A 26,193-nucleotide genomic window follows, 5' to 3' on the forward strand; every position below is an offset into this window, starting at 1 on the left:
CTGCAGCCAGCTCGAGAGAGAGCCACACTCAGCTCTGAGGCACCCGAGCATCCTGGTGCGAGGGCACTAGCTCGTCCTGCCTCATCACTGGGTAATTAGCACACTTGATTTTGGATTTTAAAGCTCAACCTTCCAGCTAAGAGCTGGAAGGAGATTTGAGCTTTTGGAGGAAACAGGGAAGGTCCTGCTGCTGGGGCTGTATGAATTACTAATGATAGGCAGTGCTTTTCAGATCTCTGTGTTAAAAAAATGTGCTTAACATCTTTCCTAATAATCTTGCCAGTTGTCAGGGCAAATCTTCCTCTCTTTTCACACACAACGATGCAAAACTGCAGCAGAAACCCATGGCAGTGCTCAGTCTGACAGAGACGGGCATTTGTGCCACCAGGCAGTTTAAGTCATCTCATCCAAAAGTGTTAGTATTTGACAACATCGCACGTTTTATGTATTAGTTACTCTCTCAGCCAGATGTTTTTTTAATATTTGCAAATCTGTCAGCAAAAAAAAAAAAAGAAAAAAATCATATTTTCCTGAAGAAAACGTCAAAATTCGAACAGTCGGGTGTTCTTAGCAAAGTAAGACCGTTTTGGTCTGAAATCATTCCATTTCCAAAACCTCAAATAAAGTTTCGTATCTTTCAGCAAATCTTGGACAGGGATTATAAATTCAAAATAAAAATACAGAAATTTCCTACATTGAGCTTATAAATGCTAGTTTACGACACTTTCTGGTGTCTTAATGAGAGCCATGCGACCAAAGTTACATATTATAGGAAATAGCCAAAAGGCACATATTATTTTACAGGTATATTTTTAACTGTAGAGGATTGCTTTTTAAAATTTTAACACAAGATGTTATTATCCTTTTTAAATTAAAAAATTACTGCGGTATTTTTCCATACTTAACACACTCAGCAGCACACAGGAAAACCACGTCTTGTCTCAAGCCCTCACTGCACTATAGATGTTGGCACCACTGCTATTTATTGCCACCTCGCAGCTCCCAAAAGCTCCATCTTGCCCATTTTATTCCCTGCAAGCTCTCACAGCGTTGTATTGGACTTTTTTTTCTTGTACAGCACCGCTGATGTTGTCAAATAGTAACAGCATTATTCAAATGTGTTTGTTTTACTTAAATCCAGCAAACTAGAACAGTGGCCATAATGACAAGTAATAGCATCAGAGGGCAAAGTCTTGGTGGCTACATGCCACCAGTTAAATATTACCAGTTATAGTGCCATAAGAGGCCCAAGCATTCAGGTCCTTCCAGCACAGTCCTTGTCATTATCCCCATTTCCAGCCCTGTATCTGCTGTTTGTTCCTATTGACAGTGCACTTACTGAGTACCAGTAATGGGTTGCAGCCTCCAGCAATCCTCTTTCTCATTTTTCAGCTCAGCAGAAACACAACGGAGGGGCCCATACGCAAAAAGGAAGGGAGGCCAAGCTGGGTACAAGGCTGTGGCTCTGTGGGAAGGCATCGGAGGGACTTGGCTGAAATCCTATTGGCACCTCTGGGTTCTGTCTGCTATCATGAGACCAGCAAGCATTCTTCCAACAGTGCATACAAGCCTTCAGTGGCACTGATTTTGCTGTAAAATATTTGCATGTTTTCAATTAGTGCAGCCCAGGCAGACCCACAGGCTCTTTGTGATATCGAACCTGTGTAATGGATGCATTAGGTGTTCTCTTATGCATTGCCTGGTGGGTCAGAAAATCCCTGGACTCACAAGAGTTAACGACTGGGGGCTGGGAATTAATTGACATCCTCCATCTTCATATGATCTCAGGTGGATACTTTATTTTTTGTCTGAGGAGGTTTATTTTCCTCCAGATTGATTGGATGAATTGTGTTCCCAGAGATCAGAGAGTTCAGATGGCAGAGGATCCTCTTACCAGAAGATGAAAGCCAATATAATCAACTGCACAACTTCAAAACATGCAGCTTGTTCTTGTTGGCTGCGCCTAAGTTTTCCCTGCAGAGAAGCTGTCGACAATGATTTGATATCAATCCAGTAACAATCCCTGGTTTCTAATAATAATTTGCACTTCAGTAGAAATGTTCATGTGGGGGCTCTGAGAACATTTAGCAGATGGTTATTAGCAAAGCTCCCCAGTTCTCCTGCAAGGAAGAGATAACAGTTATTAGCCTTGTTTTACAGATGGTGACACCGAGGTGAGGCACTGAAAGGTGAAACTCTCCTGATTTTCCATAATGAGCCAGTGGCAATGGATCTATGAATGAAACCCAGGCATCCTGCTGCGATTACTCCACAAACTCCACATCCTTATCTCTTACAGGAAAACATGGTCAAAGAGGTGAGCCTGGAGAGCAAAACACGAGTGACTCAAAGGCAGCCTTCATGATACATTTCTGGAAACAAGGAATTAGGTCTGGGTCAATAAATAACTGGAAGACCTGGGGGACACAATCCAAGAGGCACGCGAAATGAGGATGGATGGAAAAGCAAGGAGATAATGGAAGGGAGGGGAATGAAAACAGAGCAGCTCTGACTTTTTCTTTCCACTCTTGGTTTCAATCAGTGCTGTAAAAGCAAAGATTAGGGTTCTGACAGAATGAGGGAGCCCCATCTCCCCCAGTGTGGCTGAGGGTGCGTGGCTGAGGGGTCACCAATGCCCCAGCTCTCAGCCCACGTGCAGGACAAGAGGCGTCGGCGTGGGGATGATCCCAAACCACCACCCCACAGCCCGGGAAGCAGCAGGAGGGCAGGCTGAGGTGCGTGGCCGGGTGCTGAGGGACTAATTTTAGCTTTCTGCTCTCCTGCCTTCCCTTTTCTCACCCAGAACGTCTGGGCGGTGAACGCCGACCGCCGGGCTGGAGCTCCAAGCCGCCGTGCTAACATCACACACCCGCAGCAAGGGGAGCGCAGCCCGACGGGCTGGCCCCGCAGAGCAGTTTATAAAACAGCCAAATGGAAGCCAAAAGACTTGAGTTTAATCCCTCCAGTTAAGTCATCTAGATTCCTTCTCGCCACCAGCCATCTGATCTCAATCAGCGAATCTTGGCCTTCATCTCCCAACCTAGCTGAGAGCCACAGCGCTGAGGCCTGAAGTCATCTGCGTGCAAAATGCTTTAGGAGCGATACCTCCACGAGGGATTTGTTATTGCTATAAATAATAATAACAATAATTTCCCAAAAGCGCTCTAACATGAAGGCAGTACGCAAACATGAAAGGAGTCTCAGTAACGTTTCCCTTTAGTAATTTGGGAGCACGCTGTAATGTTCTTCCATTTATTTTTAACACCTACAGCGTAAGTTGGAAAAGAAGTAGTAACACGAATGTACTAAAATCAGTCATCAGGTATTAAAAATTGCATGTTTTTTTAATGAAGTACTTATTCCTCTCACAACATCAGTAGGATTTGGCAAGCAAATCAAACTTAGGATTATAGAGGCATATCTTTTACATCGGTAAATAACATCATCTCTAGAAACAAGATATTCTTATGGAACTCTGTAATACTTCATTTTCAGCATCATCCCAGGCTTCTCCAGCACCAGAGAGCCAGAACATCAACCAGCAGCGTCCTGCAGTGTTAAAACATGGCTTTACAGCAGGAACAGGGACATTCCAGAAAGTAAGAATGACGGCTCTCCAGACCAGAGCCAGTTTCCGGCCAGGAGAATGGCCATTGCCACTGCTGCAGGCTGCAAGGAGACAGCTGAGGGCTTTGGCGTGGGTGCGTTGGAAGCAAATCTTGCTGCTTGCCCAGAAGGAGTCCCAAATAGGAGAAACAAAAAGACAGAGAAGGCAGAACACTGCGCTGCTGTGCCTGGGCCAGCTACAAGCATGCTGTTCATGACACAGAGAAGAGGGCAGAGCAGCTCATGCCAAGACAAGCGTGGGTCGCCTCAAATGCTCTCAAAACACCCTATATATAAAACCCAAATGCTCAATTTCCTGTGCCTTGTTTCAGCCACAGGGAAATGCAGCAGCAAGGGCTGTGTCTGAGCAGTGCTATGTGCTAGATAAATCCTGCTTGTTGTTCAGGTCCTGGTGAGCAGAGCTGGGCTGCTCACCTGGGAGGGACATCAGGAAGATGTTAGCTGTCAGGCCAAAGTGTTTCCCAGCAAAAGTCAGGTATGAAGCCAGATTCTAGATAATCAAGGCTACCCTTAGCAAGAAGAGTTATGAAACATCACTCTTTGATTTTGCCATCGCTGATGTATGCAAACAGTGCTTCAACAGCTTATCATCGCCATCCATCTCCAGCAAGCACCATGCATACACAAAACAAGGACAGATCCAGGGGACAAGGTACTCCCATGGGCAGGGATGTGTCATAGGTTGATCACTGAGTGCCTTGCTGTGCCAGAGGCTGATCACTCTTGTAGCACATGAAGATAAACTTACCCACACAGTTGTAGAGATTCTCCCACTTGTAGGGTCATCAGGCAAAGCGCTTCAGCAGCCACCTCTTCCTAGCTTTGATGACTTTAGAAGCTCTCCAGTAGCAAATTTGTCGCCAGTGTTAGTACAGAAGGTACTGAAATCCCTCTATGAGTACAACATCACTGTCTTGTGTGGCTGTGTGACCACTTCAAGGCAATTCAGCCTTTTTGTACTTGTCCAGGTCGGCATTCCCATTCAGCTGCAGACCTTCAGCTTTCACTCCTCATTTCAACATGATGTTAGTTGTGATAACGCAAGATCTTATTTTACAGTTTCTTTTTCTGAAAATGAGTGCAATATTATATGGGAAGCAAGGGACACAGAGGGAACAAGATCTACCATTCTGCCAACAAAAATAATTGCATTACAAAGCTCAGGTCGGCTTACACGATTGTTCTGTGTTCAACCAAAAGCTATCCCAAAGGTGCACTCATATCTCCAGACTATTTTAGGGGCTGGCAGCTACTTCAGTACGCTTACCCTTATTTATCTATTTATTTATTTTGTCCTGGGCGTTTCAAATTTGATGGGAGGCCAAAGGCAAGAACTGATGCATTGTAGATGACAACAAAAGAGGCTCCATAAAATTGCTTTTGGCATCTCCTGTGCATTCCATGTACATCTTATAAATTACTGCTGCATTTCAGCAATAAAAATAGTTTTGTATTTGGAATTGATTACAGTAAGATAAAGCTCTAATAATAAAAAAAAGAGTACTTATGCATAAATATTCTGAACGTACAAGGGTAATTTCACTTGATAAAATGAAAGTAAGGCTCTTAATTTCTTTTAAGCAGAACACGCATCCACACGCACATGCACAGTGCGGATGAAGCTTTAACAGCTGTTTTGCTTAGGATTCCCAGAAATGCTGATGTTCCTCTTCCAGCTCTCCCCTTGAGATGTTTTTATAGCCATCTCCATGTCACTGGCATGGTAATGTCCTCTTGCAATCTGAACTTGTTCAGCCCAGGACATGGTTTACTGCTATGTAATGAAGATCAGTTCCTTTCTTGTGCCCCTGAAAAGCGATCACACTAAGTAGGATACTTTTCCTTAGTTTGTTCCTTAGTGCATCAGCTCAGCAACCAGTGCTTTTCCTTAACTGGGACTGCAGGGTCAACAGAGGGAGCTGATATATTGTTTTCAGCAATTCCTAAATAAATGGAAGCATCGTTTTATTTATGTGAGAAAGAGGGAAATAGCTGTTCATGTTTCAGCATGACCCAGACCAGCATGCTTTCCTCAAGCAAAATGCGATGTGACTTCAGCCAATAAATTAAGGGTGAAAACTGGCTTTGCATCATGGCAAAAGCATCACTAACCTTTAAAGAAACATGAGGCTTCAATGCAGATAACAGTGACGGGGCTAGCGTGGAACTGCAGGTTGGATGTGGGATCAAGTGCTGCAGCTGATTCGTATGGGGGCTGCATCAAGATGGGCCCTTGCTCAAGACCTGCACCCCTGGTCCATGCTGGCCACTGGGTTGCAGCCCACTGCACCCCATCCGGGCTGCAAAGCTGCTCTGGAGGGCAGGAAGCCGGCTCCTCTGGTCCCCCAGCGTCTGCCAGAGCCACAGCAGGGCCGGGGCTCGTGCTTTGATGTGGGCTGGACGGGATGTGGATGCGTCTGCCGAAATGCGATTATTTCTGTAGAGCAGCTTGAGCATTCCCGATGATAAGCTGTTACAAGTAAGTTGATCCTTAAAAACCTTCCATATGAATAGCAAAAGCAGTACAAAATGTGCTCCCAGCAACCATTCCGCAGTCTGCTGTAGCACTTCCAGCAGGTAAATACAGGTAGGCTGACAACGCGTCATTTTTAAATTTAATTTATTTATTTTTGTGTACATTTTTCTTAATTTGACTGACATACCATTGCTATAAAGATGCCCTGCTCTTTGAATATTTAATCCAAGACCACTAGTTCAAGTGTGGTTATGAAAAGTCACGGCAAACATGACTGGAAAGAGGTGGTTGGTTTTGACTTCCAGGCAGTTGTTTGAAGCATTTCATAGATGCACACAATAATCAGCAGAACACACGCACACGCAGTGCTGAGTTGAACACACACACACACGCACACACACATCTGGAAAATGGGTTACAGTGGTTGAAGTTTCAAAAAGGTGTACTGTCCCCTTCTCTCAGCAGCAGTGATAAACCTTTGGATATCCTGAGAAATAAAACTGAAGCGTAGTAAAGATCAATGTGTTCTACCAACAGGGTCGTGGGTTCTTTTTCAAGATAAATACATTCTCCCAATCTATTTTGTCTTTCGAATGAAGAGGGCAGAGGGAAAGGTTAAGGAATACCAGTTCAGCTGTTCCACCAATATCCTTAATCCAATACAGCACGGGTCCTAAAAGCATCTCGTTAAAACAACATTAAATAAAAGCCTATCTAGCATTACGCACATGGTCCTACTGTCAGTTTCCTACTATTTATCACCTCCATAGGACGAGGAGCGGCTTTGAGATGAATGAAGACATCACAGGTTAAGAGAAGTGTTTCAGACTGTGCTGACATGAGGTCTCAGGGGTTGGCAGTGGGTGACCACCGAAACACTCTGCAGTGTTTGCCTGACCCCAGCAGTGATGCTGCTGTTAATAAACCACCAGCAGTGTTCACAGGACTGCCCAAGCCAGGGTGAGAAGGGCAGGGCTTCCAACCTCCATTTCCTTGCACAAAGATTTGGGGTCTTAAGTTAGGATATGGGAAGTTTTGATTCTGATGAGGACAGAGCTACCTCAACAAGCTAAAAAGTGACAATGGCTCCCACTGTGCCGCGCTGCCCTTCCCCTAACACCCCATTTCCCATTCCTCCCCACTCCTTTACTGCCAGAGGGGCTGTGTGAGGCTCTGGGCTGTGCTGCAGAGGAAAAAGGCAAGCAAAGATGAAGGCAACACAAACAAGCACGAAGCAATTAAAAGAACGATGGGAGATGTGGTTTGATGTACTTTTGCCAACAAATAAAATGTTTTAATTGCTCTTTTTGAAAACACTTGCATTGTGTTTTTTAAATCTCTGAAATAGCAGAGTGGCTCCCTGCACCCACCAAGCTGCACATAAATGCATACACACTCATAGCTTTGTGGAGCTACCAAATTTACTTTAAGACAAGTTTCTTTTGCATTCTGACAATGGGAGACAAGTTATTCACAAGAAGGCAAAGTTCATGCATGGCTTTGACAGCTCCGCTTTCTCATAAATGGTATTTGAAAAGCAGAAAGCAAATGAGGGCCAAAGCTCCATTTAAAGTTCACCTCAGATGCCTGAAAAGCATTTATACCCACATCCTTCTGAGGTCCCTGCTTTATGAACTTCTAATGAAATCCACATTCTGCTACCCAACACTTCTTATGCATAGGGGGAAGAAAAAACAAACCAGAAAACCAACGCAAGCTGTTGGAAAACAGATGCATCACAGAGTTCTTTATCAGCACGGCCTGGGCGGCTTTGGAAGCAGCAGAGCAGCAAGATACGTTTGCAAAGAGGAGGAAGGGAATGAAAAGAACAAGAAGAGCATGTCTGGGAGACCCCTGCCTGTCTCCCACAGGTCTCATGTTTGGGATTGCACCCCTATGCTGCTTATCAGTGCTCCACACCTCAGCACTTCTAGTTCATTCCTGGCAGCCCCGAGCATCCCTGACCTGAGGACTGATGGGGAACTCCAGGCTCCTGATACAGAAGAACCTGACGGGAAGGCCTGGACTAACCCAGCTCATCTCAAACCAGATTGTATTTTTCAGGTGGCGAATTTTCTCAGAAATCCAGTGCACTCAGGCTTGGAGCATCAAGCATTTTAGCAGCTAAGACGATCTCTGGTGCTACTCCATCCCCTCTGGAAGGAACCATTACAACCCAACTGGTGCTTCTCCTATTAAAACCAAACAACGATGAGCAGATTTATTCAGAAGACTCCAAGATGCTTAAAGAGGTGAAAAAAAAATGAAAAAAGATTACTTCATCTCTAATTCCAGAGCAAACCAAGTCACTGAAAGAAAATCTGAACTGATACAAACACTGAACACATTAAAAAAGAGAAGGCTTCCAACTTGCCACTTTGCCTGTGTCCTCTTCAACACCAGCATACCACTGGGAAGTGGTTACTTTTCCATTCAGCTCAGTTCTCCTTAAACTTTTTAGCTTAAAATAACATAGAAACATAGAAATATCTTCATTACAAATTCCCCACCATCTCAAGACAGTAGATTTCACAAGTTGAGACAGAAACTCTATAAATTTCATAAATTTTGATGCCAAACATGGATCCTTGCCATTAAAACCATCGTTCCATAAATTGAAGACTTTGGACTCTTTTAGACAGAGAAATGACAAGTTTTACTCCAACATATCCTCAGTTTGTGAGACACTACATTTAACAGCTTCCCCCCAATGTATTGCTATTAACAAATAAATGCCAAATTCCAACAGTTGTGGATGTGGTGATCATTTCCAGCAGCCCCAGTGGCACAGTGACAGCCAACACCAAACACAAGCTGCTCAACTCATGGCTGCAGAGGAAGCAAAATGGTGGTAGACTTTGGAAATTCACAACACACCCATTATATGGAAACGTTTGGAGCCAAGACTCTGGGTCTGGTGATGCTATGGCTTTTTTCTGTCTGTAGAGCCCCACCTTGACTTAAGCCCACCAAGCATGGGCTATTATTATTAGATATTTTCCTGGGAGGTGCCTAAGGCCATTGTATGAGATCCTGGGCAGCCTGATGTGGTGGGTGACAAATCTATCCACAGCAGGGGTCGGAACTAGGTGATCTTTAAGGCCCTTTCCAACCTAAGCCATTCTATGATTCATCCTGTATTTATGGAAGGCTCACGACTAAATGCGGGCAAAATGTGGATGGAGAATTCTGCAGCTGCACCTGTATACGATAAATTCAATCCTGACAGCCTACACCACAGGCTGTAATTCTTCTTTAAACAAACCTTTTTGGCTCTTGCAAGGCACTTGATATACACCTCTTCACTCTGGCTGTCTAACTGGAAGACACCACGTCCCTTCCCACCCTTCCCAGTACCCTTCCTGAAAAGAAGCACACAGTTGAGCTGAGAGATACCACAGACTCAGATATTGTTTCTGGACACTCTGAGATGGCCGTAAGGTCTTTCTAAGAAGGAACAGACAAGAAAAAAAAAGGCAACATGGCAGACCCCAACGCCTCCACCACACATAACCATGGAGGATCTGCTTCTAGCTGTGTTTTTAGAGGCCAGGCACGTACTTGCGGCCATCCTGCTCCCTCCTGCTCAGTGCTGGCTGCCTCTCCCCATTGCACTTGTCTCTAGCCTCCTGCTGGCATCTTCTGATTCAGACCCCTGCATGCTGGTCATGGCATTACGGAAAGGCCGCAGAATGGATCTCTTATTTTCTCAAAAAGAGTAATAATTTCGGGCAAAACCAGACTGAATTAGGATAAACCCTGAGCTGGCCTGAATTCTTCCTTTGTGAGAAACCAAACACGAATTTTCCTGATCTGTTCAGCAATACTCGAGGTGGGTGTGTTTATTCTCTATTTTAAAATTACACTATTCTGAGCTTCCTGGATTTAGCTGGGCCCAAAAGTGAAAGTAACATACCAAAATACCCCGAAATAAACTTCTAGGAAGGGTTTTCAGGTCTGGCTAAAACCACACAGCTTTGGAAATTGCCGAAAGCCATCTGATCTTTCGAGATTTCCATCTCTATTTCCAGCGCGTTTTAAGACACTTCCAAGCATTTCCCAGCTTATCCCCGCGGTACCTCGCAGCCGCTGGAGTGGTGCCCCATCATTTAGAGAAACCCAAGAGCCTTTCGAGGAAGGAAATGCAGCCCGGCCCGCAGGCTGGCTGCCGGCAAGGGCGAGCCATGGGGCTGCTCTGCTTCCAGCAGGGATTTTTCCTGAGATGGAGAAGAAGTAAGAACAGATGTCAGGGAGTATTCCAACGGCTCGGGGAAGCTCTCACCTTGGCTGGATACCTGTGGGCGGGCGGTGGATAGCATATAGGCACTGCCTTCTTCTCCCAAAGGCCCCTTTCTTTTGCCTTCTCTCTGCCTGACCACCTAGAAAAAAAGCTGCTAGTAAAATCCCAGACAGTAAAATGCAAAATGTAACTGTGACTGTAGGGAAGAGGTCAATGGAGGCTACGAGCTGGCCAGCCATCCAGCAGTGCACTAAAGCAGGCCATGCAACACGCCACAGCCACAATAATTCCTAGCGGAACAACACTGCCTGCAGCACAGGTCCTGCAGGATTCCTTTGTTCCTGTGGCAGTTATAAACATAACTAACCAAAAGATGGGAATTTACTCCTTAAAATATTTACCATCTTCTTTCTCAGCTACCGAGGCAGTTCCCAAGCCTTTCCCATCATTCATGCCCAATGAAACTCATTGACAAGGTTAACGGGGGAAGCAGCAATGCACAAGGCCATACAGGCACCACTACCAGCTCACTTGCAGTTCTTCCCTGGTTTTCTCTGGGGTTTTAAATTTTGTTTCTTTTGCAGGCAGTGGGGACACAGTGGCATCTAGGATACGAGACAAAATGCATCACCTAAATCCATTGCTCTCTGTCTGCTGAGCTCTGCTCGATCAACTTCAGCTCTTCCTTGGCAGAGAAGACAAACAACAGCTGCTCAACAAAGGCCTTAGTTTGTCCCTATGCCATAAAACCACCCTTGCAGTTTTTTGCAGTCCCTTCAATTTATACAGTGCGGACCGCTGGCATCACCAACAAGCTGAATCTATGCTCGTCTCCAAACACAAAAGATGAGATTCAAGTAAGCTTTTTCTGGCCCTTCTTAATAACAAAATCAACTGCTTTTATAGCACAGGTTTCCGTGAAGGAGCTGCATCCTTTCAGCCTGAAACACTGCTTCATACTGCGCAGAAAGTATCTCTTCCAGCCACAGTCCAGGAGAGTGAATCTCAGTGCACTGCAGAGCTCAGGCCTGCCAGAGCACTCGTCAAATTTCATATTATCCATCTGCTCCAGTAAAGGCTGAGCTGAAATATTAATTAGGAGATCTGATCCCTTCTCACCAGAAACAATCTGGATTTTATAGCTCAGCCAGAGGCCAGAGAAGCAGACAAAGCTCTGTGATACATCCTTTGCTGCCGGTTAAAGGCTTTCAAGGAAATAAGTAACTTGGGGGAGAGGACACAGACTATAAAACACATGGACATCTGGTCTGTTATGTCCACCCACCATCTCCCCCACACTCAGCCCCTTTCTCCTAAGTGCACGCTCAGAACAGAGAGAGATAACTCCTCTAACATAAACAGCTATAATATGGCAATAAAGATTAATGAGTGAAACTTGCCATTTTATGTATAATCCATGGGGATTTACAATCATTAATCTTTATTAGTATGTAATAACTGTTTAGACATTAAGGACAGATTCTCAGCTGGACAAAACTGGCCTTATTCCAGCAAAAGCCAATGGAGCAATGCCAGTTTACACCCTCCGTGACCCTAGCTTTAAATGAGAGCCATCCCCACCTGCAAGAATCGTATCACTAGCAGTATTTCCCCAACAGCAGGGGCTGACCAGCGAAGGCAACTATTTGTCTTTCTCTGTATCTGAAAAAGAGAGCTGCATGTGTCCAGGAAGCTCAACAATAGACATGTCAATAAACATGAGGAAATACAATGAAAAAGCAACAGCAACAAAAGGAACCCCAAGGAGCAGGGAAGTGGATGATTCTTGAGGCAAGACTATAAGATCTGGTTTGGCAGGAGCATAACTAAGAGGGATGTAGCAATCTTTGGCATGTGAAAGAGTGAAAGCACCAAGACTGGCTCCCAGAGTTCCTCTAAGAGGAACAAGATGGAAGAGAGGGGAAAAAAAAAAAAGAGCATCTTGGCTGGCTTTTCTGAGAGAGGAGTTTGGATTTTGTTTTTAATAAAGAAGAGGCCTATTAAACAAGGGAGCTGGTGGGAACCTTGTCTGAACTACACCAGACCAGCCACTAAAGCAATGCTGCATTAGCCGAGTGGGATTTCCTCTTCCAAAACGTCTAGGAAAGAAGGGAAATGTTCAGGTACATACTCTGCTTCTGCAAACATGGAGAAATCCTGGCTAATGCTGTGTGTGTGGGTATCTCTGTCCTTGGAACTAGGCACTGCAACGTCACATGGGTGAGGGCCCCGGAGTCCCTTCCCAAGTCAAAATGCACCCAACACTGACCCAACAGCACACAACCACCTCCTTCCCCAGTCAAAGAACAGCGAGCTTAACTGCACTCAGTTATTTTAAGTGCTATTTCTAAGTAGTTACCCACCTAGAGCCTCCAGAAACGGCAGTCCTGCCTCTTCAACCTCCTTCCTTGCCACTAAAATCGACAGAAGTCAGGGAAAAATGCAGGCATACAATATGAAGCTATCTGTGTGAACTTCTGGAAAACCCCCAGAGAAGACGGACGTTCCACCCACCGCAGCAGGGCGGCCCTTAAAAACAGTAACCAGCAAATGCTCTCCAAGTTCCCCATCAAGTTTAAGGGACAGTGGGCTTTTGGGGACCCAGAAAGAAGCCCTTCTGCCAGCCACAGTTCAAGACCCCTAGAAATGGCAAAGCCTCAAGCATGGAGGAGGTCGCAAGAACGTCAGGAGTTGTAAGGAATTTGGCACGTTGGAGAAAATAGATGATGAACATCATGCCCCTGTGGTCTCCCTCTTCCTGCCATGAGGATGGGCTATGCATGTCTCACACAGCCAGATCACCACTGCTGTGGCTGAGAAGAGAGCAGCAGAGAGGCCCTGCCTTGCAAATGTCTCACTGTGCTGGAATTAATTCACACTGCTGGTCCAAGCCATGGCTCAGTGCTCAGCTCTGGGCAGCTTTTCACTCCTCTTTACTCCCTGGGGTGTTTTGGTTTGTTTCAGGTTTGTGGAATGAGACCTGCTGCTTCTGCAATTTAAATATCCTGACTCGGGACAATCTAACACCCTGTGTGCTGCCCACAGTTCTGCACTGTCTGAAGACAAAGGAGCCTTTGGAAGAACAGCTTCAAGCCTCAACACCAGGGCATGGGGCATGGTTGCTGGGAAAGGCTAAATATCCCACAAATCGTGCCTCTCCCAGCCAAACCTGCGCTCAGGTTACATCCAAAAAAGATTCTGGGTACTGAACAAAACCCTTTCATCTTGACTGAGTTTACAATCAAATGGAAAAGAGTCTGATTTTTGTTTTGCAACCTTGCAGAGGAGACTCTAGCTCTCCTCCTTGCTCTGAGGCCACCAGCTCAGGCTTCTCTCTAAGAATACCCTTGATCAGGCCAAGCCTGGTGTCCACAAAGAAGGATGCAGAGACAGCTTCTGCATTCCTCTCCTCCTTCAAGTACCTTTTCAGTGACAACCAATGCAGATCACTGGTTTTACTCACACTGGCCATACAGATTCACACTTACTCTGGGCTGACGTAAATGACTTTTAAAGGAACAAAGTCATGGAGAATCAGGAGGAAGTGAAGTGATTTGTTGCATGCTCTATTGTAATGTCATTAAAACAAAGGAATCAGACAGCCCAAGCACTGCAAGAGCAAAAGGCTTAAAAGAAAGTACTCAGCATGTAGTGTTGAGGCATGCAGGAATCATTTTAGAGGGTTACTAGCTGCAGACAACACTGACATTAATTTTCTATTGGAAAACGCTGGTGACATTAATATCTGCTATTAATACTGAACTTTGACAGTATCTCATAAATTCAACCTGTCAATTACAATGGCACTGAAATAAAGGTGCTGTGAGGTCAAGAGGATGCGGTGTCCAAATGAGACTTATATTCCAGGAGAAAAGCAGCAAAAACAATCTTTAACAAAAGCATCAGATCCATATGTAGGAAAACCAAAGGGTGGTTTTAAATGTCATGTTTTTCAAAGCGAGAATTGATGCTGGAACCAACTCCATAAACTGGCTGGCCGGACTTTCAGCTGCAGCTGAGGACAATCAATCAAAACAGCTCTGTGACTCTGAGAAAGTGAGAGAGAGAAAACACACACACACACCACGGAATATGAGAGGGCAGATTATGAGCCATGCGAGGCCTTTTAAAATTACAGAGTGAAGTAAAACATCCTTATGTTTCACCCACAACACAGTGTGACCTGAAAGGTTCTCCTCGACGCAAAGTGAAATATGGAGCTTATTGTTACTGGGGGCCAGCAGGCTCGTGAAGCAGGGCCTGAGGAAGGGGAACCTCCTCCCCAAAGCCTGCATGACCTGTGAGCCCTTTGCAGTAAGGAGTCACCTGCACCCTGCCTGCAGTGGAGGAGCACAAGGATCGATGAATCTCCTTCGATATGGAGCTGGACTTGACGACCCTTATGGGTCTCTTCCAAATCAGGATATTCTATGATAAGGTCCCAAGGCAGAGCAGCACTGTTGTAGGGTTTGCAAACACCTCAGCAGGCACTGCCAGCCAGTTATGATGCTGGCAGCAGCAGCCCAGGCACTGGTGTCTATGTGCACCTCTCCAAAGCAGTTGCGTGCCCCCAGCACCAGTGGTACTACCCTGCTACTCAGGGTTCCCTGCTCTAAATACTGCCCTTCTCAAGAAATCACTTCCCAGATGGGTGCTCAGGATAATCCTGAAGTCCAACCTACACCAATGGAGACTGATGCCACTAAACTAGGAGAGAAAGGGCTGTATATAACATCCTGCACAACCATCTTGCAGGGCATGGCGCGCTTCCAGTTGGGATTTGGCTCTGAGAACTTGTGCAGAAGTGATGGGTGGGGAAGGGAAGCATGCAGAGGGGCATGAGGCACACGCACAGGCTGCAGTGCAGCCATACACTCATGCACCTTGCAGGGCTGGGGGAAGGAGCCACGGGCAAAGGCAAAGGCAAAGGATTCATAGCCTGGTAATGTAGCTGTGCAGGTCTGGCTCAGTCAAACCAGCACCATGCTGGTGCCTGCCAGTGGCCTTGCTCCAGACACAGCAATGCCTCGCAGTCCTTGGCCCCCCTTCTCTGGAAGGAAACCGTGTTACCTAAAAGCAGAGTGGGTCACCGTATTCCCCCTCCCACCCAGACAGCCTTCACACTCCAGCCCTTGGCTAGCAGCTTTTCTCTGCAGACTCGGGCCAACAGCAACAAGCTCCTGGGACAGGTGGGCTGTGGTTTCCCTGCATGGTTTTCCCAGCTGCTGACCTGATGGGGGACACCTGCAGCCCATGTTGGAGCCCGGCACTCCCGGCTGCCTCCAGTATCACAACCAGAGGTGGACATGGCCCAAATCACGTGCCAGCACAGGCTTCAGGGCAGCACTCCTGAAGTCTGCACGCAAACACAGGGAGATTGCTGCTTAGGCAGTGCTGAAAACCCTGGAAACCTGTGCTGAGCTATCCCTACTTTTTCAGACCTCCCGCTGTGATTGTTTGCCTTTCTTAGCTGGAGGAGGTGAGAGGAGTGCCCTTTTGTGCCCAAAGCAGCACATCCCCAGCCCAGGTGAGCCCCAGACACTGCAACGCTGCTGGGCTTGAGGGCAGGTGGGGACCAGGCTCCTCCTGGATTTTGTGCAACGTTCTGGACAAGTTGTTTCCCTCTGCCCAGAAACTCACCCAACAGTATCTTCCCACCCTGGACCTCATCACCTGCCCAGTCCTGCAGGGTAAGGACAGGACGTCGGGCATGGGCTTTCCCTGTGCAGAGGCTGGCAGAGCACCGTGGGCATCGGGCTGCCTGGGCTCAGAGCATGGTCTCTGGAGGTGAGGTGACCTCACGGAATGCCGGGGTTCCCTCCAGCACAGCAATGCTGCTTCGCACCCTATGAAGGCAGCTCGAAGAGCTGAACTGAGATCCTTGTCTATAAATTCTTTATAGGATGCACATTAAATATTATCCACAACACAGACACTTCTCTTCTTTCTCTTTTCCTCTGGCACCTTTTTCCCCAGCAAAGCCCTAGGACTATTGCTTGCTGTGGCCTCATTTAGCATCATCATCATCACCACACATTCATCCTCATATAAAACAGAAATCTATTCCATCAAGCACTTAACATAAATATTAAAATAATGGAAGGGACAAAATATAAATCTACATACAACTTCATGACTACCATAGCACCTATTACCATGACAAAGCAAATTCCGGTTCGGGAGGAAGGGAAAGGGAAGTAGGAAAACGTTAGGAAGAGGGGTTTTGACTGTCATTAAATATGTAAATCACTCTTAATTTTTTGTTGTTGTCGTTGTTTTGCTTTTGTTTCAAGGTTACCAACCTTATTAAAATTCATTTCACTAACCAGCTCGTTCTATGTCACTATGGATACCAAAGAACCCTTTTAAAAACTTCGGCGAGGTGGGGGGTTTCTCAGAATAAAAACAAAACAAAACAAAACACGGCGACTTTCTGTTGGTGCTTCCATGACAAGTCCTGCCACGCGCCCCTCCCCTGCACCCACCAGTCCACAGAAGGGCAATTCATACAAAGTCCAGTTCTCAGTCTCCCAGGATGAGTTTGACAAAAGAGGCGACGTCTGTCTCTTTGGATTCGTGCAGGGTGAAGAAAGGATGTTGCTGGGAAGAGACAAGTGGGAAAAAAAAGAAAAAAAAAAAGGTTTATTATTCACAATGCTGAGGACCGAATCTAACGTCTTTTCAGACAGTCTTCTAGTCGGTGGCAAACATTCTGTTGCAAGCATCATTTTCAGGCTGGATATTAGGAAACTTTTCTCCAAAAGAGTGGTGATGTACTGGCACAGCTGCCCAGGGAGTGCTGGGGTCACTGTCCCTACAGGTGTTCCAGAACCTCGATGTGGCACTGAGGGATGTGATCAGTGGACACAGTGGGGGTGGGCTGAGGTTGCACTTGATCTTAGAGGTCTTTTCCAACCTTAATGCTTCTATGACTCTACAATAATATTGGGCTTTCCACGTTTTGCAGCTGAGACACTTCTAGGAGGCTTCACAAAGGCTGGGGATTTGTGCCACGCTCTGGCATTCTCTCTCTCCACCTTGCCCTGCCCAGGAGGGCTGCCCTGGGCTGCTCTTGAAGCAACAGAGAGTACTGAACAACATCTCTAGCACGTCGTGCCCAGCAGCCTGGGAGCAAGGGAAAACCTCGCAGGAAGGCTGACTGCAGTGGGTTTTCCCTCAGCTTCCTGCTTTATCTGTGTATTTACCCTCTGGTGACTTTTGAGTCTCATTTCTTCCCTGCAATTGCTCATTCTCACAGCAGGAGATGGCTACCTTACCCCTAAATGCCGCAGAGAGGAAAGCCATCCTGGCTGGAAAGCCATCCCCAGCTGTATGTTTAACTACTTAATCGTGACCAACATGGGAAGACTTCCTGCCAGAAAATCCTGCCTGCATTTCGGCGCAAATGGAAAAATATGTGGAAGGATTAAAGTACACAACTGAATACCCCCAGAAGCTCCTTTCTGCTAGCACCAGCAACTCACTTTGTACCAGGGCCTGCAATGCATCAGTCAAAGCCAGCTTCCACCTGAAATCACCAAAACACTCTTTGACACCCACTGTCTTGGCAGTTAATTGTATTTATTTGTATTGAGAGTGTTAAAGAGAACCAAATGGCAGCTGGGGCCCTGCAGGGCTTGCAGGCAACCCCGGCTCTGTGTAAAACATAGCTGTGCTTCCCATACACAGCCTGGGGGAGCTTGGTTTGATTCCCAACTCTCTCCACTCAAGATGGATTTTTAAAGATATTTTGGGGTTTGTAGGGTTTTCTAAAGCTACCATCACCCCAGTCCGTGAGAGCTGGCTATGTCAAACATCTATGGCAGTGGACAAGTGGAGGGAGAAGAGGGGCAGAGAAAGGAGACTTTCCAAGGTGGGCTTGAGAGCAAAGTTATCCAGCAACCAAAGAGGCAGCTCTGAGCAGCCAGAAAACAAGCCAAAGGCACAGCAGCAAGGAAGAGGAAGCGTAGTTACGTGGGAAATAGAACTGAAAGGGGTTGTGGTAAGGATTCAGACATAATTTAGGGTCTCCCTGGGTCAGACAGTCACGGGAATTAAACGTCCTGAATAACTCTCAATGTTATTCAGAGAAATGACCCAAATGGCCTGCTGTATGATTATCCTATTGAGATGCCACTGCTTTCACACCCCAGCTAACTCACACCCAAAGCAGTGCCACCACAGCCCAGATGCACCCACACCCAAGACATGAGTGGCAGCAGTGCCCTCCAGCCCTGTCTGTCTGTGAACCCAACCCCTCTGCAATGTCTGAGTCTTGTTACAACACAAACCCCCCCTGTGGTGGTGGGAAGTGCTCCCTGCAACATGCAGACCACCGGGGAGGAGTCCTGCAGTAGTTTCATGCTCCACTTCACCTGGGGAAGTGGTTTTTTAAATGAGATTAAGCATCCGTATCAGTTTTCCTGATGCTCAAGATAGCACAGAGTCATATTTTCCATGAGAAACCTCAATTCCACAGGAAAGCAAGGGAGCAGTCTTGGTCTAAATGGCAAGTCCAATCCAGTACCACAACTTAATGCCATAACAGAGAGAGGAGGGATTAAAAAAAAAACACACAACAGAACAGCAACCCTCAACCACAGGACCTCACAACATTCATGTCAGCCATAAAATACCACAGCATTGAGATACTCTGGAGAGGTGATCCAAGAACCTAATTCAATAGAAATGCACTCGCTTGCCAATGGGTATTAATGCTGCAACAGACAGAGCTGAGCTGGTGAACCTTTTGATAAAAGGCCATTTGGCAAAGTTCAGAAGTACACTTAAAGTATGTATGTGTTTATTCCATAGTAATTAAAAAAACAAAAACAAACAGAAAAAAAGAAAACAACATAAAACTCAAGCCTCCTTTTGTCTGAAACCAGTATTTGGGCAAACTGTGTGTAAATAGATCTATATATAGAAAAACTGCATTACAGGGCCCAGCAAAAAATGCCACTGGAATTATTTATTGCTTCCAATTCACTTTTGAAAGGTGCGTCGATTTCTGGCATGTCTTGCAGCCAGAGAACACTTTCAACCCTGGCACCTTTGCACCATGGGGGTCCCAACAACTTCAAGCAGAGCAGCAGTGAGGCTGGGGATGTCACCCCCTGGGTGACACAGTGCACATCCTAAGGGCAGGAGACACCAATACCCAGGGCACAAAGTTAGGCACTTTCCAGCCTTTAGCTGTCAATCAGATAACAGTGAAAAAGAGACGAGATGCCTGAGTGAAACACTGGCTTCCCAAGCTCTCCTGCTTTTGTTCAGCTTTTAGCAGCACCAGGATCAATACCACAACATCAGGAGAGAGACAGGCCATGAAGCTGTGGAGCCCTGGCAGAAAAACCTCAGCACAGACCATCCTGTGCCAGCTCCAGCCCAGAGCTGACTGAGTTACGTCAACGTCTGCACTGCTGGAAGCTCCTCTGCAGTTAAGTGCATCTGATTTCGAAGCCCTGCACTGCTCTACATTTCCTTCTTTGTGAGCCTTTATCAGCATCTTCTTCCTCAGTTATTCCTCCTTCCTAGACATGCTCACAGTCTCTAAGCAGCAGACAAAACTCAATAACCGGAATTATTAGTCACAGACTTCTGTCTGTCCCTAACATTCAGAAATCACTCTGTCCAAAGTTTCCTCTCCCAACACACCATGACAGGAGAGCTCAAGAGACCGCTCCATTCCTGCAGCCCTCATGTTGTAAGCACTTGGCTTCAGTGTTTGAAGCCATCACACAAACCCAAGAGGAGGACTTTACCCTTGCTAAGTGATTCTCTGCAGCCTCGTTCTTATCCCTTAGCAAATCACTGTTTTACACTTTTTCTCCACTGATCTGACTGGAATAGCACTTGATTGACACCTCCAAGAGCATCTCTGTCTTGCAGCACCTTCCCAAGACACTGAAGTGCCAGCATCCTCATTTCTGTTATAAAAATTGAGATGCTGAGCATCCCAAATCACAAGCCACTTTTGGAAACCCTGAGTTCAGCATTTCATTACAACCCACCTCAGCTCTGAACCAATACACCGTTTAATCCAGGCATACTCACCATAAGCTCTGGGTATGTTGGCCGCTCTTTGGAATTCTTCTTCAAGCTTTAATGAAAAGAAAAAAAAGAAAATTGCTCAATGTTACACGCTGCATGACAGTTAAGCAAGACCATAAAATCACACTGTGACAAAAGCAAGGCTTCAAGTCCCTGTAGAGTAAGTTCAGCCACTTGTCCATACACTAAGCAAACAGCTTAGCCATTGAGGACACCTGCAACAAACACACACCAGTGCTCTAGGCCCTGGGTCCACAGACACTACACAACGGTTAATGTTCTGCCAATTGCTGGGGACAGATACAATTGGTTTTTTGGGTACCATCCAGTAGGTCAGCTGCTACAGGTATGGCTGCAACCTTTGATTGGGAGTGGCGACCGAGCGGCTCCAAAGCACATGTACAACTATTTGTTTATCAGCCCGCTGTTATCAATGGGGACGGTTACATGGGACATCCTTTTTTCTCCTCTCCTACAACAGATGGCTCTGGAGAGTTGTAGCTGGAAGTTATTTTGGTTTCCCTCCTGCAGAAAATAGTTTTTAAAAGACAGGACGTAATCGCTGCTCACTTCCTGACAGTGTATTTAGGGGAAAGACACTTGGAGCAACTTGAAAAGATCTTCACACACGTACACGTCGGTGGCGGGGAAAAGGTGTCACACTGAGCAAAACAAAAGTGAGAACCTCGGTGATGATAAGTTGCTCCTCTGCTGGGATTTGACGGAGCCCAGAGGAAGCAGAGTACACACACTGAATAGATATTTCCTGCTTGCTGTGTGTAGTGGGCTCGTGTTCAGTGTCATGTTGTGAATGAACAGAGGAACCTAGTAACGATACGTGCCAATATCGACGAACTGGAGGTACGGGATGTGTCACATCCTCTGGGCTGAAAAGCAACCCAAGCTGAGATGCTAAGGTGCATTTCAAGGTTGGGCGTGTTCAGAAGCAGGATTTGGGTATAGTCCTCTTAATTTAGACCCTCTACAAACAAAACCCTTATTCCCAGGTTACTAATACCAGGAAATTTGTTGACACTTTACTGATACCCATGTAAATCGTTGGGAACAAAGAGCGTATTTGGATCTGATGCTAGCTCAGACGTCCCAGGAACTTCCCTGCATTAGCTACAGGTCATGAGAGCTGCACCACCCCACACAGCATATGGTGCAGTTCACTCTGCCACCTGTTGAACTGCAGATAGCCTTAAGCCAGTCCTCATACACTGACTTGGTATGATATGGTCTGCTGTCAGACAGCACAAAACCACTACAGTCCACAACCAAAGTGCTCTCCTGATTCCATGCAACTCTACTGAGCTGAGGGGCCTTCAGTGATCCTAGATGGTAGGATTTGCAGAGAGAGGAAAAGCCATATGCCCCACAAAGCACGAGCTTTCAAGATATAAGTGCTGCACAGCAGGGTCATTCTTCTCACTGCAACCACCATAAACAGCAGAGGATTTCTTGTTCCTAAATCAGCCCAGGGCAATATCTGCAAGAAACCATGCTTGCAAATGCAAAATATGCCTCCATTCAGTGGGGAAGAAAAGCCTGCCTGGCACAAACAGGCAACTTAGCAATAACAAGCAGTGAGCCAGCAGCACGGGAGACAGGCAGCTGGTCCAAAATCCCAGCGTGGGTCTTGCAAAAATGGTGGGCATTCTGCAAGAGGGGTTTTTCCAAGCCAGCTCCCACCTCCCAGAGACACAGAGCAGCGTGGGTGTGTGCAGGTATTCCCCAGTGTGGGTTGGTGCAGACCAATACAGGGACCTCGAAAACATGTTTGGACAAGACTCCAAAGAATCCGAGTGTCGGTACTTAAAGTTCCCAGGCAGGAGTGGCTGATAATCCCCTTCCTGGGTCACAGCAGAGCCTGCTGGGCTCCAGGCCCTGACACTGGCAGCTCAAGAACAGGCTCACATTTCTGTATTTGTCGATCTGCCGTCCTTTCTTGGCTGCCCCGCAAACCACCATCCACCTGCCAACTTGGCAAGCAGCGGATGGCACTGCAGCGCCTGGAAAATACAAATGCCTCCCAGGCGGTTTCCAGGGAAGCTGGAGGGAGAAGCAGTCAGGAGCCGTGGGGCCGCTGCCAGCTCTCTGTGAACCATACGACGAGGGCAGCTGTGAGTCTCCTCGGGTGCTGGGAGAGCCTGAGCTTTCACGCAGCGCTGCCGGCCTCCAGACAGCGCTCATCTGCTCCAGCCCTTTTCCTACGACGCAGCCAAATTCTCCTGCTGCTTCCAGCTCTGAATCCTGAGGAAAACAGAGCAGCAGCCGGAGGGCCCTGGTAGCGGGATGGCCGTGGATGGGGCCATCGCGGGGCAAGCTCTGTGCTGTGCCTGCCCTCGGTGCTGCTTCCCTCTGGAGCAGGGTGGCAGGAGGACACGGCCATTTCTGGGCTCTTCTCACCTTTCCTGTTCTCCATTGCTAACCCTGTGCTGCTCATACAGAGACAACCAGCTGAGAAATCCTCCTCAATCCCTTCCTCCCGTGTCCTCTAAAAGGCTGAGCCCGGTCCATAAGCCGGCAAGGCCATCGCAGCCACCACCATCACACCAAGGACGTGCAGTCCCAGCCCAGTGCCAAGGCTCAGCGCAGCTCAGCCCCGGCCCTGCAGGTGTGAAGGCACAGCCCTTACCCTGAGAGGTTATGGTCCACAACCATCAGGTTGTCCCCCTGATGCGGGGATGGGGACAGCACCTACCCTCCTCAGCCTCAGCTGGCTGGGACCTGCAGGGCCAGGGGAGAGGGTGAAGGGTGGTTTGTTTACCATTGCGAGGTAAAATCGACGAATTCTGCTGAGAACTTGTCTGCCGGGAGCTGCGGCGACGGCTCCTCCACCACCTGCTTGAGCTGCTGGAAGGGCGTCCCCCAGGAGTCATAGGGAAAGCGCAGGATGGCCAGCTCGATCTGGGGAGACAGCATCCAACCTCAGCCCTGGAGGACACCCCACTGCCACCCCATAGGATTTGAACAGCCTGTGCTCCCACCCATGCACCCACACCACCCATGGTTTGGCTCTGCATAAACACGTGGCATCTCATCACCCCACCAGGCTACAAGGCATCACATCTTGCATTTTACATCCCCCAGTATATAAGGAAGTCCTGAGGAGACTCAGCAGCCTCCAAATTCAGTCCTCCCCACTGCCATCCTGTTGCATGTCACTGGGGAGAGGTTTCAAGTTAAAAACAAAAACAAACAACAAAGCCATATTGCTAAAGGTACCTGTGCTATAAAAAGGCAACTGATGGCCTCCCCCTAAACACTGCTTCTCCTGGTGTGCAAAACGTATCATCAACACCCAATGCCTCCTCCTCCAAGAAGACTTTACTAAGCGCTCAGTGCTGGGAGTGCTGTTTCAGATTGGAATCCAACCTGCTGCACTGATGGACATCGTTGCCTTAGCCCATGCTGCCATCTCCCGGCTGCCTGCAGCCACCACAGCACAGCTGTCCCCATCAGGGTGGCATGCTGCAAGGACAGCCACAGGTTGGACACTCAGTGGTTGGCCAACGGCTGGACATCCCTGAGGGCCAGTCCTGCCATGCCAGTGCATCCAAAGCAGCAAGGATTTTGCAAAGCAGCTCCATCCCCCTTACCCTTGACCCTACCACGTACTTAGTGGTATCTTGTGGATCTGTGTACCCCTTCCCACCCTATCACATTCCCAGGGAACCACTGCCATCAGTGTCAGGGAGATATGGGGAGGAAAATAAATACACAAAGCACAGCCAAGCCTCCAGCACTGCTGCAAGCCCCAGATTTCCCTACCATTGTGATCCCCAGGCTCCAGATATCAGATTTGACGCTGTACCCCTTCTGGTTCAACTCCGGATTAATTCTTTCAGGCTGCAAAGAGATGTAAAGCAGTTAAGAAAGAGGGACGGACCCAGTGCAGTGCCTGCACCCAGGGCTCTCTGACCTCAGAGAGGTCTTTCAGAGATGTCAGGCCAGTGCCACATAGCCTATGCTGCAGCTTGCTCCCTTGGCCACTGTGGCACCAGATGCAGCCCTACATCTTTGTCAGTAGGGGCAGCAGTGAAATGGGTCACCAGAAACACTTGGTACCTGCACCAGGGAATGGAGTGATGCAAGTGATGCGGCATATCTGGCACAAAAAGGAGTGATGAGCCTCAGTTCCTCAGGACTGAGCTCACTCTGTGCATCCACTCCATAGAAAGCAAGTCCAAAGGAGTGTTTTCCTCCCAGGAGGGTACTGTCATCCCCAAAAGGGCAAACGGCAAAAGTGCAACAGGGAGTAATTACAGAGACTTCCCAAGGTCATGGGGAGGCAATAAGGCAGCAGGAAGCTGTGCCCAGGAGACCTGATTTGACCTGTGAGATCGACCTCTATCTCTGCTCCTTCACAAGCAGTTTCAGGGATGTGTCTTCCAAAACGAGGCCTCAGGACAGGCTGGTGGCTGATCCTTCCCCCTTTAGGACGACCTGACACCCAGGCTCATGTTCCTCTGGCTGTCCCACAGCAGCTTGCACATGCAGCTTTTCAGCATCTCAACTTACAGCCATGTAGGGTTTGCATCCTGCATCCATGGTTTTAGCAACAGAGTCAACGAGGTAACCGCTAATCCCAAAATCGCACATTTTCACCTGCCCCTGCGTATTGATCAACACGTTAGAGGGCTTTACATCTGCAAGAAGGAACACATACCACAGTCACTGTCACGCATGGGTGGCTGAGCCAAGCCAAAAAAGCCAAAGAGCTTCCTATCAGCAGAGGGCACCAAAGGTGCCCACGCAAACCCCAGCATTGCACACACAGCAGAAGCCCAGCTGGCTGCAGGGACTGCACATCCAGGTGACTGACTCATGGGCCTATTGTATGTCCTGCGTGTGTCCTTTCACTTGCATACTCCTCTCACTGGTTTCGGGAGGTGAGAAGAAACCCTGTACACAGCCATTATATTCCAGCAAGCCAGGGATGGCCACGGACATCAGAGCGCTCACAGGGAACAGCTCTGCAGAGCTGAAGACATCTCTAGGGAATGTCTGTGCAAGGCTGGAGCACTGCTGAGCCTCCAAGTGAGGCTGCTCTCGTGTCAGGACAAGGAAAACCCACAGGGCAGGGATGACAGGCAGACAGGAGAGGGTGAAGAGCAGTGAGGGTCGCAGTGGAAGAAGGAAGCAGTAAACTGAGATGAGGATCAAGATTTCAGAAGTGGCCTCTAAATTTAAAGATCCCAAGCTTGAAGGCAGTGTTAACAGCAGCAGGCGTGCGGGTGCTCCACACCTTATGGAAATCAGGCAAACGTCTCAGCTATTTATTACTGCCAGATTTATCTACTTCCCATCACGGCCTTGTAATCCTTGGTGCCTTCGTGTTTGCATAATTCTCATGAAGGTGGTTACAATCACCATCAGCAAGGGAAATTAAGGCACAGAAAGAACCCAAAAGTGATATCCAGCTTGGAGTACAGGGGCTTTCCTGCACAGTGGGGAATCCTCCCTGCCTGGGCTACTCCCAGATGGAATTTCAGCACAAAGTCCTTTTGCTGATCTGATTTATAAGCCCAACACAGCTCTTCTATCTTCTCTCACCCCAGGTCTGATCCTCAGAAGGGAACAATCTTGACACCCAGAAAGAAGAGGTCACTTCTACAACAAGGTCATCTACCTACACGTGATAAACTATGAAAAAGAAGAGCTGAAAAGGAGACCAGAAGCTGCTTTGTGTCCTGCTCTTCAGAATTGAGTGGATTACAGATTATTAACAACCACCCTCTCATCAGCGTTTTGCCATCAAAAGCCTCAGGTAGCCGAGATTCTCACCCAT

At 47.4% G+C, this 26,193-nt stretch overlaps 1 protein-coding gene across 2 annotated transcripts in view; it reads right to left on the bottom strand.

The window, feature by feature from the left end:
* Positions 1-6,230: 6,230 nt before the first annotated feature.
* Positions 6,231-26,193, bottom strand: part of MAP2K6 (mitogen-activated protein kinase kinase 6) — a 45,684-nt gene continuing 25,721 nt past the window's right edge. For both annotated transcript variants that reach the window (XM_042865139.1, XM_042865138.1), the window contains exons 8-12: positions 24,924-25,051; positions 24,174-24,251; positions 23,170-23,309; positions 20,400-20,445; positions 6,231-16,943 (exon numbers count right to left, since the gene is read on the bottom strand). In XM_042865139.1, the coding sequence (XP_042721073.1) occupies positions 16,866-16,943; positions 20,400-20,445; positions 23,170-23,309; positions 24,174-24,251; positions 24,924-25,051 (470 nt within the window). In that variant the 3' untranslated portion in view covers positions 6,231-16,865. The remainder of the gene's footprint in view (positions 16,944-20,399; positions 20,446-23,169; positions 23,310-24,173; positions 24,252-24,923; positions 25,052-26,193) is intronic.

The sequence above is a fragment of the Lagopus leucura genome, unplaced genomic scaffold (genome assembly GCF_019238085.1).
Source record: "Lagopus leucura isolate 7727_CA_CO unplaced genomic scaffold, USGS_WTPT01 Super-Scaffold_797, whole genome shotgun sequence".
Taxonomy (NCBI): domain Eukaryota; kingdom Metazoa; phylum Chordata; class Aves; order Galliformes; family Phasianidae; genus Lagopus; species Lagopus leucura.